General features: G+C 41.9%; 1 protein-coding gene across 3 annotated transcripts in view; it reads right to left on the reverse strand.

Moving 5' to 3' along the window:
* The window catches only part of CNTN1 (contactin 1), a 326339-nt gene that overhangs the window by 96057 nt on the left and 209431 nt on the right, over positions 1-20851 (reverse strand). For all 3 annotated transcript variants that reach the window (XM_061639947.1, XM_061639948.1, XM_061639949.1), the window contains exons 3-7: positions 17928-18054; positions 15642-15820; positions 10735-10830; positions 8215-8421; positions 261-357 (exon numbers count right to left, since the gene is read on the reverse strand). In XM_061639947.1, the coding sequence (XP_061495931.1) occupies positions 261-357; positions 8215-8421; positions 10735-10830; positions 15642-15820; positions 17928-18054 (706 nt within the window). The remainder of the gene's footprint in view (positions 1-260; positions 358-8214; positions 8422-10734; positions 10831-15641; positions 15821-17927; positions 18055-20851) is intronic.

The raw sequence follows: 20851 nt of genomic DNA on the forward strand, positions 1-20851 counted from the left end.
ATAGCCCACTGAGGACCATGCAGATAAACACATGACTGCACATTATCAAAGAGCAAACCTGCCCACCTAAATCTGTGTATGAAATTAATGTGAGTGTGGTGGTGGGTAGTGGGGAGACAGAGTGACAGAAAAGGGAGAACTTCAACTTCTCAAATGTCAAGTACAGAAAACAGGATTATTATAACAGATTAGGGCTGGTAACCCAGGCCAGTTTAGCCTATGCAAACTTTGCCCATGCAGCTAAATTCAAGCACACTTACTTTCCAAGCGCAAAGCACTCCAGTGTTACATTCTGTCCTAAAAGTGCATATGTGTCTTTGAACTTCACTCTGATATCTGGGAGATAGCCTTTTGAACCTAACATGAAGAAAAATGGAAAAATAAAAGCCAAGCTGTTACAGAAATGAATATAGAACCCATACAGATAATAATTTTAAAATATTCTGCCACATATTTACACCTAAGTATGAGGATGATATGGACTGCTAAGTTCACCCTATACTAGTTTGGTCATCTGCTTGAGATCTATGGCTACAAAAGACTTTTGAAGACGTCTAGAGATAATTCTTCAACAAAACATGTTACATTAGGCTCACATTAATATAGCATGAAATGTTGTTGTTACAATATTATCACATTCTTCTCTCTGACCAATCCCTTCACTGTGTAAAGGATTGCTATGTTGGGAAGTGGGATTTTTTTCGGGAAACTCCACAAATGGAAAAAAATAACAGTTGTGAAGAAACTTCTGCAGTTACTACAGGAGGAATCATATGTCTCTCTTTCCATCTTCAGTCAAAACAGCCCTACTCCGGTTAATTCAGAATTCAAGTTCATTCAATACATAGCTTAGGTGATTTTATAGACAATTATTATTATTATTATCATCATCATCATCAGGATGGCAAACAAGAACACTAAAAACATGAAAACATCTTAAAAACATTTGTTAAAATATATTAAAACAAAACATATTTTAAACCATTAAAACAAAACATTTTTAAAAACATATTTTTAAAAAAGCTTTTAAAACATCTTAAAAAGTAATTCCAACACAGACATAGACTGGGATAAGGTCTCTACTTAAAAGGCTTGTTGAAAGAGGAAGGTATTCAGTAGGCACCAAAAAGATAACAGAGATGGTACCTGTCTAATATTTAAGGGGAGGGCATTCCAAAGGGTAGGTGCCACAATACTAAAGGTTTGTTTCCTATGTTGTGCGGAACAGACTTCCTGATAAGATGGTATCTGCAGGAGGCTCTCACCTGCAGAGTGCAGTGATTGGCTGGGTATATAAGGGGTAAGATGATCTTTCAGGCATCCTGGTCCACACAAAGCTGTGTGGGGCTTTGTACACCAAAACCAGCACCTTGAACTTGGCCTAGTAGCTAATGGGCAGCCAGTGCAATTCTTTCAGTAGCGGGGTGACATGTTGGTGATACTCTGCACCAGTGAGCAGTCACGCCGCCACATTTTGCACCAGCTGCACATATTTATTTATTTATTTTATTTTATTTTATTTATATACCGCCCTAAGCCAAAAAGGCCCTCTGGGCGGTGTACATAAAAGATAAAACAAGCAAGATATATAAATACAGTAAATATAACAGAATCAAAAATCAAAACAACAAGCAACAAAAACCAAGCAACATCAAAATATAACATTAATAAGATACTGTTTAAAATACACTATAAAAACAATTATTAAAATACATTTTAAAATGCCTGGAAGAATAAAAAGGTTTTCACCTGGCGCCGAAAAGATAGCAGCGTCGGCGCCAGGCGTACCTCATCGGGGAGACTTTTCTACAATTTGGGGGCCACCACCGAGAAGGCCCTGGTTCTGGTCACTACCCTCCGAGCTTCTCCATGGGATGGCACTCGGAGGAGGGCCTTAGATGTCGAGCGCAGTGTACAGGTAGGTTCATATTGGGAGAGGCGTTCCACCAGGTATTGCGGTCCCATGCCGTGTAGGGCTTTATAGGTCAAAAACAGCACTTTGAATTTAGCCCGGAAACAAATAGGAAGCCAGTGCAGACGGGCCAGAACAGGTGTTATATGAGCGGACCTTCTGGTCCGCGTCAGTAGTCCGGCCGCTGCATTCTGGACTAGCTGTAGTTTCCGAACTATCTTCAAGGGCAGCCCAACGTAGAGCGCATTGCAGTAGTCCAACCTAGAAGTTACCAGAGCGTGAACAACTGAGGCGAGGTCATCACTGTCCAGATAGGGACGTAGCTGGGCTACCAGTCGAAGATGGTAAAAAGCGTTCCGTGCCACCGAGGCCACCTGGGCCTCGAGAGACAAGGAAGGTTCGAAAAGAACATAGACTGCATTACAGTAATCCAGCCTGGAGGTGTCAGTCTTTGCTGGCTGCACCAAGGTGATTAATGGTGCTATAAAACTATTAGCCAGCAGGTAATTCAGTCAAGGCTTGAGGATAATGAGGGTAATGAGGGCAAGCAAGGAGGAGTCTAGGATTTTGAGCTCAATACACCACCATCTTCCAAAAACAAGGTCAGTAGCAAGTCAAGGGTTCAACATTTCAAGAAAGCAATCCAGGTTTCTAGACTCGAAAGGGTCTGACACAGCCGGCACGGGTCTGATGCTGGTTTCTGAAGTTGCTTCCAGGAGAGAGCAAAAGGCTTAAGAACATAAGAAGAGCCTGCTGGATCAGGCCAGTGGCCCATCTAGTCCAGCATCCTGTTCTCACAGTGGCCAACCAGGTGCCTGGGGGAAGCCCGCAAGCAGGACCCGAGTGCAAGAACACTCTCCCCTCCTGAGGCTTCCGGCAAATGGTTTTCAGAAGCATGCTGCCTCTGACTAGGGTGGCAGAGCACAGCTATCATGGCTAGTAGCCATTGATAGCCCTGTCCTCCATGAATTTGTCTAATTTTCTTTTAAAGCCATCCAAGCTGGTGGCCATTACTGCATCTTGTGGGAGCAAATTCCATAGTTTGACTATGCGCTGAGTAAAGAAGTACTTCCTTTTGTCTGTCCTGAATCTTCCAACATTCAGCTTCTTTGCATGTCCACGAGTTCTAGTATTATGAGAGAGGGAGAAAAACTTTTCTCTATCCACTTTCTCAATGCCATGCATAATTTTATACACTTCTATCATGTCTCCTCTGACCTGCCTTTTCTCTAAACTAAAATGCCCCAAATGCTGCAACCTTTTCTCGTAAGGGAGTCGCTCCATCCCCTTGATCATTCTGGTTGCCCTCTTCTGAATCTCTTCCAACTCTATAATATCCTTTTTGAGATGAGGCGACCAGAACTGTACACAGTATTCCAAATGCGGCCGCACCATAGATTTATACAATGGCATTATGATATCGGCTGTTTTATTTTCAATACCTTTCCTAATTATCCCTAGCATGGAATTTGCCTTTTTCACAGCTGCCGCACACTGGGTCGACATTTTCATCGTGCTGTCCACTACAACCCCGAGGTCTCTCTCCTGGTCGGTCACCGCCAGTTCAGACCCCATGAGCGTATATGTGAAATGAAGATTTTTTGCTCCAATATGCATAATTTTACACTTGTTTATATTGAATTGCATTTGCCATTTTTCCACCCATTCACTCAGTTTGGAGAGGTCTTTTTGGAGCTCTTCGCAATCCCTTTTTGTTTTAACAACCCTGAACAATTTAGTGTCATCAACAAACTTGGCCACTTCACTGCTCACTCCTAATTCTAGGTCATTAATGAACAAGTTGAAAAGTACAGGTCCCAATACTGATCCACTTTCTACAGCCCTCCATTGGGAGAACTGTCCGTTTATTCCTACTCTCTGCTTTCTGCTTCTTAACCAATTCCTTATCCACAAGAGGACCTCTCCTCTTATTCCATGACTGCTGCCTTTTAAACTCTCCTCCCTGGTTCAGGTGATAGCAGTCAGCCCTCCGACTCCCAGGAGCTTCTAGCCTTAAACGGCCAGAATGCCTGCATTGCTTTGCTACTCGCAGGCATCCTCGCTCTGCAAGGGGCGGAGGGGCCTCCTGTTCACTCTCTGAGTCTGACTGAAGGGCTCCAGCTGAACATCGGTGTCTTGACCATCTTCCAGCAGCGGGAGGTTTGGAGCTGCAACTTGGGTGATTCTGCTTGTTCCCTCTCCTGGGTATGCTGTGCCAATCCACTGGTTCCTCTCCTCCTCTAAGGACTCATCCAATGGAGGTGTGACAAGAGGTTACCAGTGAGTGGACAACAGTGGTCAGGCTATCCGGGTCCAGAAACGGCTGTAGTTGTCTTACCAGCCAAAGCTGGTAAAAGGCATTCCTAGCCACTGAAGTCACTTGGGCATCTAGTGACAAAGATGGATACAGGAGCACTCCCAGACTACGAACCTGCTCTTTCAGAGGGAGAATGACCCATCCAAAGCAGGTCACTGACTAATTATCTGAACTCAGGAACCACCAACCCACAGCTCCTCCATCTTGCTAGGATCCAGACTCAATTTATTGGCCCTCATCCAGACCACTACCAAATCCAGGCACTGGTCCAGGGCTGGCACAGCCCCTCCTGATTCAGATGTTATAGAAAAATAAAGCTGGGTATCGTCAGCGTACTGCTGACACCTTGATGACCGCTCCCAAGGGCTTCATATTAAACAACATTGCAGACAAGATGATACCCTGCGGCACCCTACAGCATAACTGCCAAGAGGCTGAAAGGCAATCACCCAATGCTATTCTCTGAAAACGACCTTGAAGGTAGAATCAGAACCACAGTAAAACAGTGCCCCCAACACCCATCTCACCAAGTTGGCCCAGAAGTATACCATGGTCAATGACATCAAAAGCAGCTGAGAGATCAAGTAAGAATAACAGGGTTGCACTCCCTCTGCCCTTCTCCTGATAAAGGTCATCCATCAGGGTGACCAAGCCCAATTCAGTCCCATAACCAGGCCTAAGCCCAGATTGGGATGGGTCAAGATAATCTGTTTTATGCAAAAGTAACTTGCAATTGCTGTGCCACAACCCCCTCAATCATCTTCCCTAAAAAGGGGGTATTGGCGACCCGGTGGTAGTTGTCACAAACCAATGGGTCCAGGGTGGGCCTTTTCAGGAGTAGTTAGATCACTGCCTCTTTCAGGGCAGCTGGAACCACTCCTTCCTGCGAAGATGTGTTGACCACATTCTGGATCCACTCGGTCATACATCCTCAGCAAGTTTTAATAAGCCAAGAAAGGCAAGGGTTGAGAAGACACACTGCTGGTCACATTGTTACAAACGCCTCATTGACGTCATCAGGCTGCATCAACTGAAACTGATCCTAATAAGTTGTAGCAGACGCACTGGACACCTCACTGGAGATTACAGTAGATGTGGATCAGTCATCAAGATTGCTACAGAGCTGAGCAACTTTACCTTCAAAGTGCCTTGCAAACAATTAACAGTGGGCCTTGAAGGGCCTAAAACTCCATTTCCTAGAGTTGATGTTAACAGACCCCCTGACAATATGGAAAAGCTCCATTGGATGGCTACTTGAGGATGTGATGGAGACAGTGGACCTTCTTCGCCATCCTCACTGTCACACAGTAGGCACAGTTATCATGTTTTGCTCATGCCCTATCAGCTTCACAGGATGTCTTTTGCCACTTTTGCTCTAGCCATCATACAGCCTGTTTCATTGCTCTTAGTTCACTGGTGTACCAAGGTGAAAACTGGGATCCACGATGCCAGAGAGGGTGCTCAGGGGCAACCTCATTAAAAGCCCAATGTGTCTCATTGTTCCACAGCGTGACAAGGGCTTCAACAGGGTCACCTGCTCTATCTACTGGGAACTACCCCAGGACATTTAGGAATCTAGTGGATTCCATTAGCCTCTGGGGGCATATCATCTTAACATGTCCATCACCCCTGTAGGGAAGGACTGAAGCCATAAGTCTAAACTTCACCAGGAAGTGGTTTGTCCACGACAATGAGGTGACATCCCCCCATATCTCCAGAACATCCCTTCTTCCATTTGGAGCAAAAACCAAGTCAAGGGTGGTCCCTACCCTATGTGTTGGACTGGTAACAACTTGAGACAGCCCCATGGTTGTCATGGAGGTCATGAAGTCCTGAGCCGGAACACTAGAGAGAAACACTAGATCAATAATGGATGAGTATGGTTTTATTGTGTACTGATTGGGCATTAAACAACATCATACACAGCAAATGAGCAACCAGGAACCTGTCCATGGGAGGAGTGGGAGTGAGGAACAAGGCATAGATAGCCTTGCCCTCATCTTCTATGGTAGCTCATCACCGCCCCATGGCTATACCTCTTTCTACCCATAATCACTGAAATTAAGTGGCATCACCCATGCCCCTCTTTACCAAGACACCCCCTAAACACATGATATGGACACAACAAGAACCCACGAACAAAACTTACCAGAACCAGTTATCCCAGTACACCTCTGAGAGAATTGGGAACAGCCAGACCCACTCAATATCTTTCACACAAAGCACATCTCACACCTAGGGAGGGCCAGCCTTCTGCTAGTTGCAAACTCTCATTATGAAGGCATCTGGCAACTTTCTCCTATTATTCAGTTCACTGCACAGGCTCTCACCCTGCACAGGAATTACACATGTGCCTTACGTCCTCCCCACTACCAATCTCCTCTAGATTGGTTTAAATCATTTTTAAAAATAATAAAAGATGATAGTGCCCTCACCCTCAGGACTCCCTAAGGGGCTCCCCAAGGGATGACCCCCTTCAGTGACGACCCCACTGGCGGCAAACCCACTGCCCAAGGGCTGCTGGGCTTTTATGCCTCCTGACCCAGCCAGGAGCTGATGCAAGAGGCAGTAAGATTGACTGCAGCCTCTCTCTGGATACAAGATATTGGCTACTTTGAACTATTGAAACAGGCTACTACAGCTCTGGAAAGAATCAATGAGGGTGGCAAGAGATCCAGCAGAATCTAGAACTGTGAACAAAATGTATGTATAGGCCAGAGGAGAATTTGAAGGACTTGGAAACAGGCAAGATTCTTAATCAAATGTAGACAGAACATATCTAGAGAACCAGGTAAAAACATTTTCCTTAATATTCATTTTGTACCTGTTACCAGTTTAACCAAAACAGTCCTGTGAGGACTATCTGCTATATTAATTTCCTGTACTCAAATTTTTGTAACATAAGATATGCACCACCCAACCCATAATAAACTTGTCAACACAACAAAAAATCTTCTTTCTTTAGCAATCTTTCAGTTATGTATTTGCATCCGACTAGGTGTTTTACACATTACTTAGCATTTGCCAATGAAAATAAATCTGACAGCAAGGTGCAGCCTAACATGGCTCCCTTACCGCTGTGTTTGCAAACCTGTATTGTAATATGAACACTAGATTTTTAGGTGACACTTAAAAACTTATCAGTTGTACCTAAAAACTTAATGCGCGAAGATGCCCTGAGACTCAGGAACAGGAAAGTAACTGGCTGTTGCTATATCCCTTCAAGTCAATCACGACTCAGTTACAACTTATGGCAACCCTATGAATCAGCAACCTCCAGTAGCACCTATTATAAACCACACTTTTCAGATCTTGTAAGTTCAGGTCTGTGGCTTCCTTTATGGAATCAATCCATCTCTTGTTTGGTCTTCCTCTTTTTCTACTCCCTTCTGTTTTTCCCAGCATTATTGCCTTTTCTAGTGAGTCATGTCTTCTCATGATGTGTCCAAAGTATGATAACCTCAGTTTCATCATTTAGCTTCTAGTGATACTTCTGGTTTAATTTGTTCTAACACCCAATTATTTGTATTTTTTGCAGTCTATGGTATGTGCAAAGCTCTTCTCCAACACCACATTTCAAATGATTTTTCTCTTACCCGCTTTTTTCACTGCAGCCAGCCACAAAAGGTAATACTTTGGAAAAAGCTGTACCAAATACACCTTTTTATATATTAATTTTAACTGTAAATGTAAATGTAAATGTACTGCCTTCAAGTCAATTCTGACTTATGGCGACCCTATGAATAGGGTTTTCATGAGGCTGAGAGGCAGTGACTGGCCCAAGGTCACCCAGTGAGCTTCATAGCTATGTGGGGATTCGAACCCTGGTCTCCCAGGTTATAGTCTTAACCTTATATATCTTAACCACTACACCACACTGGCTCTAATTTCAACTGTACAGAGATAAAAATACTGCACTAAGAATGCAATAGCAAGACAAAAAACAGGCAAACTGATGTACCTAATGTTCTGGATAAATACTTACGATCTGCTTGAGGAATAAGTGGAATGAAACTGCTGAATACACTCTTAGTGACTGAGTTGCTGGTTACAAAGCAAGAGTAGTTGCCTTTATCTGATGCTTCAACTTTGGCAATGTAGAGATTCCCATTAGTCTGTGACACATATCGCCGCTTATCCAACATAATGAATTCTGGGAAATCATTCAGAACCCAGCGGTAACTCAGGTCATCTGGAAATAATTTTTTTTGTTAAAATTAATAAAAAGAATCAGATGTGTATAATATATCCTAGAAATAATCTGTACAGCTATATGAGTATAATGAATAGCCTTAACACTGAGATTAAAGCTTTTGGTTCCTCTAGTCATTACTGTTTAATTTGACAGACAGAAGTTCTCCAGAGTGTCAGGCAGAGGTAGGGCCCAGATTTCCCAATATGCCTTTAACCAGAGATGCTAGTGAATTGCACCTAGAACCTTATGTGCTGCCACTGACCTATAACATATCTATATATTGTAACATAGGAAGCTGCCTTATATTGAGCCAGAACATTGGCCCACTTAGTTTAGTATTGTCTACAATGACTGGAAGTGGCTTTCTAGAGCTGCAAACAAAGGGGTTTCTCAGCCCTAACTGGGAGATGCCAGGGATTGAATATGGGGCTTTTTGAATGCAAAGCAGGTGCTCCATCACTGAGCTAAGGCCATTTCCCTAACTAGAATAAATTATGTAACTTTCAGTGATGATACACAAAGTTCTGCACATTTTCCAGATTTAGTAGCAAAATCTTGGGTTAAAATAAATTAAAATGTTTTCAGGGATTGGCGTGGGGAACTTTTCACCCTCCAGATGTTGCTGAACTACATTTCCAGTCAAACCTGGTCACTGGCCATGCTTGCCTGGACTCATGGAAGTTGTAGTTGAGCAACATCTGGAGAGCCAAAGCTTCCCCACACCAGGGTTAAAGGATTAAAAAGACTTTGGGAAGCAGTAGGTGTAGAAGTGTGGTAAGGAATGAAGAAAGGCGTTGGATGGATGGCCCGCTTAGAACTTGACATATGTGTCAAAGATTACATTAGTTTACACCACAATCTTTTGTGCTAGAAACTCGTTCTAGCATAAAAGGGAAAGGGGAACATTTCAAAATGGATTCTGTGCTAGCAAATTGGTCTCTAACCCATCTTGGTCAGGTAATAAATATAATCATCATCCTCTCTAGCTTGTAACCTGTTTTATCTATTATTTATTTATTAGAATCTATTATTTACTCATTGCCATTGTGTCTTACAATGCAGTTTATTTTGATTTAGTGTTGAATATACACTTATTTATTTCCCTAAAGCAGGGGTGGAGATCCTGTGGCCTTCCAATGTATAAGATTATGCATGGCAAGGAAAAAGCAGATAGAGAGAAGATTTTTCTCCTTTCATAATACCCAGGGCCATTCAATGAAGCTGAGCGCTGGAAGATTCAGGACATACAAAAGAAAGTATTCTTCACACAATGCATAGTTAAACCATGGAATTAGCTCCCTCAACATATAGTGATAGCTACCAAATACAATGGCTTTAAAGAGGGTTTGACAAATTCATGAAGGGTAAGGCTATCAAAGGCTAATATATGATTATGTTCTACCTTCACCATCGGAAGCAATATGCCTTTGAATACCAGCTGCAGGGAATCATGTGAGAAGAATGATATTGCACCCAGGTGCTGCTTGTGGGCTTCCCATAGGCATCTGGTTGGCCTGTGAAAAAAGGATGCTGGACAAGATGGGCCTTAGACCTTATCTAGCAGGGCTCCTCTTATATGTCCTTATGTTGGTGAGCTTTAACTCCCATAATCCCTGCCCACTGTCCACGCTGGCTCAAGGTGATGGGAATGGGAGTATAACAACATATTGAAGGCTATGGATTCTCTATCCTGCCTTAAATGGAAGTGTTAAGATTTGTATGACACAGCACAAACAAGGGGGGTATTTCCTGTGGTGTTATCTAGCAGGACTACCAGGCCTATTGACAATATACCTGTCATCTTGGTGAACAGATGCAGAGTGAATAAGACTGATATTTTGATCTCCAAATTCCATTCCTATTCACAACTTGCCTCTGCACCCTCTGAGCTATACCATGAACTGTCTGTCACCCCAGGGTCCTGCCCACCTCTCCACCCATCATATTAGATCAAATATAAAATATACTTCCACATAGGCTAGTGTATGTTTTATGCTACAAAGCAGCACAGCATGCACTCTGTTTATGCCTGAATTATGCTTGCCATTTGTGGGAATATAAGCATAGTACTTCACCCAGCTTTATCAGTGAAACCTTTTAACAGGAACCAGATGTAGTTGCTCTTTAATCTGAAGAGAACCAACCATTCTCTAAGGAACTAAAAAAATGTCAAGCAGAGAGGTATTCTTCTCGTATTGCAGGATTTAAACAGCTTATGTAGCTTACACCATCATATTCAAAGTTAGGAACTTTGTAATCACATTAGTTTCTATCCTTCCAACATAAGCTTGAAAATATGGATTTAATTACCTGGATAATGAAGTGGAGGGTCACAGAGAAGGACAGCACCAACACCTTCCCGTATTTTTACTGCATGTCTTTCTTCAGGTGTAAATGGATATAAATCTATGCAAGACAATGTGTGTGTTATATAATCACAGAATTTACAAAAGAAGTCTATATTCATTGTAAAGTTGAGAGAATAATTACTTTTGTTTTCTCAAAAAAGAATATTGTGATAACATAAAACCTAGACTTTATTTTCTCTCATTCCAATATCTAACAAAAAATGGAGATATCAATTCTTAAAGGATTATTTTAATCTACATTTTATCATAGATAAGGAGGGGCTGATGCCTTCACATTCTAAGGGGGGTATTTTTGACCTAATCCACTTTATTTCCTTGAGGAAAGGGTAGGAGCTGTTTGCCAAATACCAACAAACATAGGCTATTAACAGGGATGGTTGCCTAGATGGTATACTGTACAGGGCTCTTGGAACTATCAAGACATCATTTAGCCTGGTGTTGGTTGTGAAAAACAAAGAAGAAGCAATAGCATATTAGAATCTGTTTACTGAATGGGAAGAAGAAGGCAAGATGAATTTGGGATCCCAGGCAGAAGCTTACAGACTGACATGGGAATTAATAGTTAAAGGAGACCCCCTAGACTCAATAAGTCATAGATCCAGGCTGGTTCCATGAAAAGGAGCCACAAGGGTGAGGTGTGGGGCAAACATCATTTTATACTGAACACCTACAATGCCTTAGCCTGGCCCATTGCATTTTTCTACAACATCTGCCCCTATGGACAGCATTTAAGAAATATTCTGAACGTTTATGTCTGAATTTCACTCCTATTAAACTTTTAGGGGTGTAGATGGCTCATCACTGCTGGGTAAGAGCTTGCAAAAATTTGTACAATAGATATGTTACCTAATTTTGCAAATGTTCCAACCCTATTTGAAAGCAGCAGTGTCCCTGGCCTGATTTTACTTTAGTAATAATAATGGTGTGTGTGCATGCTTTAAATAAGAGGAGCAGCAACAGGGATTACACTCATCTTTGGATTCCCATAAGCAAAATACTGCTTTCATTGAAAAGAGGGAATGATAATCTTTCAATTCAAAACGTATTTTGAAACATCTATGCTGCTGATGTACACGAGACTTTGCTAATATCTTTAAAGTGAATAATAAATAGACCATCGACCCACTTTTTAAACTCTCTAAATTATGCATCTATCTTATGTATCTCATCAACATAATTTCAAGATTTGGTAAAACAACAAATCAGCACTAATCATGGAGTATAGCAACATAATGCCACAAACCATGTTATAGGAGGCATTGGACTCCCATATTACATGTAAATATTCTGGCATAGATGTGTCAATGGAGGGGAACAGGATATGAATTTTAACTACTTCTTTCCTTCACATAACAGATTATTCACATAATAAAATTCTTCAGGAAGAGAAATTTGCTTCTTCATTTTTTTAAAAAAAAGGTAGGCAGAAAAATATGCATATGGTGAATACAAATTCCACAGATAGGACTGGATTCAAGACCAGTGCATGCATATAGGAATTTATGGATAATATTGTCACAGTATAGATTTTGTCCTAGAGGCTTAAAAGGCAGCAGATTTCACACTAAGTTAATGTGTGATAAAAAACAGATATTGTTTCTATCCAGAAATTAAGGTCTATTAACCTTGTGTACATTCACCCTCTCTCCAAAGCTGAATGACACCAAGAGTGTAGAACACATTTGCATAAGGCTCCTACTATGATGGAAGAACCCTCAGCAGGATTTCCTGTGTAGGGTCAAGGATTAAAGATCTGTCATTAGTATATAGTGTTGTGAACATTTTTCGCCATTGCTTGACCAAAACCTATTGGCATCTCTGACTCAACCACTTGTCCCTAAATTCTCTGTCCTGAGCATTCTATCCCATAACAATTAGCATATTTAGATTGCAATTCTAATTCCATTTACCTGGGAGTAAGCTCCATTGAATTCAGTAGGAGTTCTGAATAAACATTGTTAGAATTGCAGCCTAAATATCCAAATTGGTTTTATCCTCTATAAAGGGGTGGGGGGATTTTTTTATGTGAACATATCTATATCAGACTATTGCATTATTACTAAAATGTCAAGCATGCCACTTTACAGAATAACATGAGCAAAACAAGAAAAAAGATAATAATTTCCTGTCCAAAGAACTTACACTGATTGTAATACAATTATCTTCCTGTCAACCACTCTGCTTTTTATTGCTGTTGCATTTTTCTTTTAAGTCTGTCATTTTCTTGGGATTTGCCTTCCATGTGTGTTATTTTCAGTAGCACAAGGCACAGCGCATTTGCTTGCACCATCTAGTTAACTAAACATATTTGCTCCTGTTTTCTTCTTACGTCATATTTATATTTTGGATGACGGAGAATAAGCCCTTGTTAGGGTGGAATTTATCAAACAGTGCCATTGCAACTTTCCATAAAATACTGTGTGTGTTTTGGTTTTTGGAATTCAGAAACTAATTCGTGTCATGAGAGCTTGAGAAGTCCTTTAAGTTTTAGGAAGACAGAAAAAATATGATTGTTTCATTGGCCTTTATTACTGTCAGTCAATATATTGTAAAAAGAATGCTATTGTGTGGAATCAAGGCAAGAAATGGCTTCTGGTTTGTGTAACCTGTAACTGGTTTGTGTATCTGGTGTGTGTAACCTGTGGGTGCCGCCCTGGGCTCCTGCTGGGAGGAAGGGCAGGATATAATAATAATAATAATAATAATAATAATAATAATTTAGGGTTCACCAACGTGGCACCCACAGGTGCACATGTGCTTGCAGAGGCCTTCCTTGGGACCACATGGTCTTCTTCCCCAACCCCTCCCCTAGCTGAAATTAAGCTTGAAATAAACATCCTGCTGTAGTCAGTAGAATAGGTTGTGATGTCTGCATGGTTGTTCTGTGTGTGTGCAAGTGATGGTCATGATTAGGCCCGGCACCAGCAGTCAGCCAGGTTGGGTCCCGGCTGAGAGCTCTTTGGCTCAGAAGAGCCCCTCCTTAGCCTGGGAGGGTGGTACACTGCAACCTGATGCTGCAGTGGATTGCAGAGTGGGAGCTCCTAGTTAACACACAAACCCTGATACAGGCAGCATAGGCTTAAGTAAGCCCACCAACCCCTCCTACCTCCTGCGTTGGTACTTCAGCATGTTAGCATGCTGTGCGTGCATGCCTTCTATCACCCAAGATAGCAATGGGGGCATCCCTAAGTGGTTGACAACTCTATTGCCATCTTGGGCAATGGCAGGCACGTGCAAGCATCACGTGCAGTATGCACACACAATGCGCTGAAGCAAGAGCTAAGTGGGGTGGGCCAGTGGGCCTGTTTAAGCCCGCATCACCTCATCAGGAGGTGGTATTGGGGAGTATGATGTCATGGGCCCAGGCATCTTAAAGGCCTAATCGTGCCTGGCACCAGCCTTGACCATGCCAGTTTCTCATGTTTTCAATTTGCCCATGGGCCCCAAAAGATTGGTGAGTTCTGGTTTAGTTAATAAGTTGAAGATGTTTCTCAGTGGTCCATAATTGTCTACCAACACCACACGCCTCGATGGGTATTGCCAGTGAGCATTTGTGTGCGGCACAAAGGAAAGCAATTTGGAGCTGGAATGGAGCAGATCTGAGCAAATGGCTTGTAAGAAGGCTCTTTGGTATCAGGAAATTCCTAAAGAACTCCTGTTTGCAGAACAGATACTGCTTTACAGGCTGAGTGCCTGCGGCATTCTCATCATATGTAAATAAATAGATTTTACCAACAATAAAAGGGACCACAAATCCCTCAAGATCTCTAATCTAAGAGAGAGAAAAAAACCCATAGTGCTCCCCCTGAATTTCTTTCCACTTGAGGTATGGGAAGCACAAATAAACATACCGAGAGAGGCGTAAATGATTGTCTAAAAATGAGTGTGATGAATTGCCTTTTTGTCTAATCAGGACAAGTACAAAAAAATGAAGAACAGTCTCTTCAGTTTGGAAACTACTGAGAAGCTCCCTATGCACACATTTTTTCAGATCTAGAACTCCACCATTTCTGATTTTTTAAAATTTCTTTGTAGCCAATAAGGGAAGTGAATAATATGACAATTAAGCCAGTACTATGGCCAAGGTTTTTTTTATGACAGTACTCACTGGTATGGAGTACAGGCAAATCTTTTTTTGCTGCCCATGACATTTTGTGCTGGCACCCATGGCACATTTTTCATGGTATGAGTACCGTCCCCTAATTTTTTTACCAAAAAAGGCACTGACTATGGCAGTACAGTATTTACACACCAGCCAACTGAAAACAATTTATATTTCATCAACATCTTTTTATATACTGCTTTTCTAGCCAAAGGACCCCAAAGCATTCAGCAGCACATTAAAACAAAATATGCAACAGAGTACAATAAAATTCCATAAATCAATCAGCAAGCAAAACAATATGACCGCAATATAATAACATAGGACAGGCAAAAGACAGCCTCCCCAAGCCAGATATTTAAAGTGTGCTCTCACCAATCCTGCATCCCATGCACTTAAGGGCTAGAAACCTATACAAACAATTAGAAACACTAAGGAAACTAACCCCCACTAGAACAATTAATGGTGCTTTCACCACTACCCCATTCTAACTATTAGTGGCTCAGAGTGAATAGGTGGAAACAGCTCCGCCTATTCCAAACTAGGGTTTGGAATGCTCTCTAAATAAGGGATAGAGAACCTGTTGTCCTTCAGATTCCTATCAGGCTCAACGAGCATGACCAATGATCAGAGATGATGGGAGCTATAGTTCAACAGCACCTGGATGGCCACCTGGACAGCCATCTTTGAAATAAACGAACAAGCATTCTGTGTAATCCATCTGTTAAAAAGAAAACATTTCTTACATCCAAAGTTTAGAGATGCTTCCCGGCTCCTTATAGATCCATGTACATTGGATGCTATGCACATATACTTTCCTTCATCCCTTGATTTTTCAGGATTATTGATTTCCAGGTTACCTCCCACCATACTGTGGTGCTCCTTTGCTGCTTTAATATCAATATCCCCGTTGTTACGTTGCCACCTATTGAGAAAGATTTAATTTTTTACTAAAAGTAAAAATCTAAATACCTGTGCTTTTCTGTTAGCACTGGTTCCCAAGCTAAAAGTACTTCCAGAGCCAGGCCAGGCTGGACAGATTTATTCATTCCTTCACAACACTTGTGTCAGTAGGGAATATTGAACCTTTTGAGTCAGCAGCAGTTCTAGTTTTCAGTCGGCCCATGCTGACTTCCAGCAGCAGTAAGAATGGCTAGGCTGGTAGCATGCATGCCAACTACAAGATGCTGAATTTGGTATGGTTAGGTTCTTGATGCTAGTGAAATTATATTGCAGCTAATATTATTTGTAATCTTACCATGTGCTTACCCTGTGGCTTAAAGTCAGCAAAGGCTAAATGAAAATTGTGGCTGTCAGATGCTCAAAAACTCATGCTTGACCTAGTATTTTGGATTGCCTTTTGCACTCTGTCTTATACTGTGGTGTGTAAGAAGTAGAAAAGTATCATTTTGGCCACCAGGGGGAGAACCTAATCTTCCTTATATCAATTCTCTTCAGCCAATAGTTGAGCAATCCAAACTACAGGAAATCAGCATAAATTACACTGGGGTAACTTATGCCGGTGTAATTTACCCCTTATTCCAAACTCCATTCAGGAGCATGGCTACTGCTGGCTGAGTGGGCCTGAGTCTGGCAGAGGGAAAACAAGCCTTTAAAACAGAGTTTCATTTACACCACCCTTTTTGCCAGTGTAACTTCTGTTGGGTTGCTAGGATGTGACCGAGCTGAATGAAGCTTGTCCCTCTGCCCTGTCCCGCCCCTGCCACACTCCCCCAGAATGCCCATTTTTCAGGACTTACTCCAGCTGAGACCCCATTGAGCAAGGATGGAAGACTTATGCCAGCTCTGCCAGAGATCCGCCTATTCATAAGAACAACATAAGAAGAGCCTGCTGGATCAGGCCAGTGGCCCATCTAGTCCAGCATCCTGTTCTCACAGTGGCCAACCAGGTGCCTGGGGGAAGCCCGCAAGCAGGACCCGAGTGCAAGAACAAACTAGGGTTTGGATTGCTCTCCAAATAAGGGATAGAGAACCTGTTGCCCTTCAGATTCCTATCAGGCTCAACCAGCATGACCAATGTTCAGAGATGATGGGAGCTATGGATGGTCACCTGGACAGCCATCTTTGAAATAAACAAAGAATGAAGTAACTATCTCTCTGGAAAGGATAAAACTGAAAACTCTAAATGAATATTAGTTCTCACCTACACACAGTGTAGAGCAGTATAGGTTTGAAAAAAGAAAATGCACACAATGGCTGCATTTGCATGTACAAGTTACATGGGCAAGTTGGAATAAGCCCCAACAAAGTGTTGGGCTGAAGCAATCTCCTCTCCTTCCACACATCTGGGAGGAGAAATTTGCCAGAGTTTAATTTCACATTTACAGAATTCCAATTTATCATATGCTCGATTCAGAGCCCCTGGTTTAAAACAGAACTCTGGTAAGTTTCATAACAAACTAACTGTTATGTTAAAATATGTAATGTTAAAATATTACTTAACACCCCTTTCTGTCTCTCACAGTGTAGCTTCACATGGCTGGGGCTGATGGGAGTTTTAGTCCAAAACATCTGTAGGGAACCAGGTTGGTGAAGATTGGTCCAGCCACTGAAATCAGGCCAAATACAAATGCCTTACAGCACTTGCAGAAATTCTAAGGATTTTGATGCATCTCTTGGAACAAATATAAGATGATTTTAATCAGACAAGTTCAGTATTGGTGGTGAAGTGTACCTAATAACAGTGATTAGTACATTTTTATTTTACACTTATAAATGATGCTGCATCACTCAGACAGTAAAGGGATAAGGTGATGAATTTTAAATTGCTCTTTATGTATGTAGAAACACACTAACCAAATTTCTCATAGGCAAAGCACTTGATAGCCTTCATCTCATTCCTCTCCACAATTACCCTATGATTGCTACTATTCCCATATGGGACTGAATGATACTGTATTGTTCAAAGCTACCAAGATAATCCACTGCAGTTGCATTTTCCAGACCAAAATTTCCAGGGCTGAAATGAATGGCAACTCCTATACATTTGTGAAAGTTTTGATATATCTTACTTATAAGTGGGAGCAGGGATTCCTCTTGCTCTGCAGTTCATTGAAACTCTTCCTTCTGGAGATTCTTCTGGGTAGACTGTATCAATTGGCTGTTCTTCAAAAATTGGCCCATATCCTTTTTGTTCATCTGAAATGAGATGGGAAACAAATTGATTATAACAACCCCTTTAAAATATCATGTGTACTGCATATCAAGAATGCAGTTAAAATGATTATAAACCATTTTAGTGAGTTAACATAGTGAATTCCAACAGTAACTGTTATAGCTTCCTGTTCACCACTATGTTTTATTCACTAATAGGCAAAAAACCTTGTGGTTTAAGAACGTACCTATAGCCCACAGATATTTCTATCAAACTTTAAAAAGCAGGGAAATTGGACCACGGGAGCAGGAGACCTGACCTCCTCTCTAAGATATTGGACTGCCCTACAAATTTGTCAGAATGCAAACACCATTTGGGTTGGTCTTTCACAGTCCAATCCATTTGCTGTGTAGCTTGCAAGAATTTGGTAACATGTGCCTCTGAGCATATGGTGAGTGGTGGCAACACCTGCAATCAGCCCAAGGTTAGTGAATTTCCCTGCTTTTTAATCCGGGAGGTAAGAAATGGGACCCTGTCCAAGTTTGCTGAGAATGGATTGATCATTTGTATGCTTATTGAGTTCAGTGGGATTTACTCCCCTGCAATCATGCTTAGGATAGGTGAAACTGACCACAGGGAATGAGGGGAAGAAACACAGAGTGGAGGACTGGGATGGGAGCAGGCAAGACGGGGAGGGGAGAAGGACAGGTTTGATCATTTGCATGTTTATTGAATTCAGTGCAGAGGGAAGAGGCAAGAGGGAGGGAATAGGAGGGAGGAGAAGGGAGGGTGGGTTTGATTGTTTGCATACTTTTTGAGTTCAATGGTATTTATTTCTGTGCAATCATGTTTGAAAATCCTGACTTATGTTGACCCTATGAATAGGGTTTTCATGGTAAACGGTATTCAGAGGTGGTTTTACCATTGCCTTCCTCTGAGGCTGAGAGGCAGTGACTGGCCCAAGGTTGCCCAGTGAGGTTCATGGCTGTGGGGGATTCAAACCCTGGTCTCCCAGGTTGTAGTCCAACACTGACCTGGGGGAGGGGCAGGGAGAGGAGGGGGAGGAGATTGGGTGGGTGGGTACTGGGCAGAAGGGAAGCCCCTTTCCTTTATGTATTTATTTATTATTTGATTTATATCCCGCTGTTCCTTCCAGCAGTAGCCCAGGGCAGCAAACAGAAATGATAAAAACACTTTAAAACATCATAAAAAGACCTTAAAATACATTAAAACAAAACGTTAAAAACATTTTAAAGAAAGCTTTTAAAACATCTTTTTTAAAAAAAGGATTAAAAACATTATTAAAGAAAACATATTAAAGGCAATTCTAACACAGACGCGGACTGGGATAGGTCTCAACTTAGAAGGCTTGTTAAAAGAGGAAAAGTCTTCAAAAGACGCCAAAAAGATAGCAGAGAGCAAAAGGAAAACATTGTGAACAGTATCATTGCTTTTCAGCCTTTCCCCCACCTTTTTATTCTACAGTAGGCACATGTAGCCTCCCACCCAAATTTAAACCAAAGCTGTCCCTGGCCACATCCACACCAGGCCTATATTTCACTTTGGACAGTCATGGCTTCTCTCAAAGAATCCTGGGAAGTGTAGTTAGTGAAGGGTGCTGAGAGTTGCTAGGAGATGCCTTGTTCCCCTCGCAGACCTTCAACCAGAGCAGCTGACTGTTAAACCAGTCTGGCCACTGAAGCTCTGTCAGTGGAATAGCAGTCTCCTCTCAGCACCCTTCACAAACTACACTTCTCTGAGGGAAGCCCTGACTGTCTCAAGTGAAATCAAAGTCTGGTGTGGGTGTGGCCCCGATTAGCCCAGCCCAGCAGCTGTGAGGCTTTTAGAACACTGACAGTTGGTTCTTACTGAGCATGCCCCGCGTTATCATAGGCTTCCAGCCAAAATTTCTTAAATTAATTAAAAATCAGCCAGGCTTTTTTTAACCATTAAACTGCAGAAGATGAAGGTCAGAGTATGTGGCAAGGTCAGTATTAGGATTACAGGTACTCTGTGAACATGGTATAGGACGGTGGACCCAATGTCCTGTAGGACCCTGCAGAGTTGCATAGTGGAATGGAGAGTTTTGAGCCAGCTTATGTGTGTGTGTTTGAATCTTTGCTAAGATTCTACCTTCCCTGCAAATTAGTCAGACAGAGACTTTAAGCTTTAAAATAAGAAATAACTAGTTTATTCTGGAAGTACATGTTTGATAGGAAAGAGTCCTATATCTAGTTAACTAGCTAAGTTGGAGCAACGAACACTGAGCCCAGTACTCGCCCTCATGCTGGAGGAGAGGGAGAGACAAAGGAAAGATGTCTGCTCCCATCTCGAGAAAGAAGACTGGGAAGGAACTGGGATCAACATCCTCTGCATATCAGTCTAGCAGGAAGGAAGAGACAGCAGGAGATCAAAGGGATAGGTATAGCCTAGCAACCAAGAGGTCTCCTCTCTAGCTACCCTTTTTTTAACCCCATGCAGCCTCAACCCACAAGTTGGAGTTGAACCTCATATATTCCAACATATGGCTGATTTGTAATGAATTTCAACAGATTATGAGAATTCTCAGAGAAAAAACTCCAAAAGGGCTCTGAGGTTTTTTTCTCTCTTTTTAGACTTTGAACTCTCGATTTTCTCTGACTGTTTTGTGTATCGCCATGAAAATTGAGAGTGTTGTTAAGCAAGGGTATCTGAGTTCAGGACTATACATTTTGTAAGGTTTGTTTTGAAATGAGCTTATGGGAAGCATCAGAATTGCATGGGGGGTATTTTCAATTTGACATTGCGGAATGTGAAAAATCCACGCTGGCTATAGTATACAGCCACTCTCATGGCTGTATA

Source organism: Rhineura floridana, chromosome 8 (assembly GCF_030035675.1).
Source record: "Rhineura floridana isolate rRhiFlo1 chromosome 8, rRhiFlo1.hap2, whole genome shotgun sequence".
Classification (NCBI taxonomy): domain Eukaryota; kingdom Metazoa; phylum Chordata; class Lepidosauria; order Squamata; family Rhineuridae; genus Rhineura; species Rhineura floridana.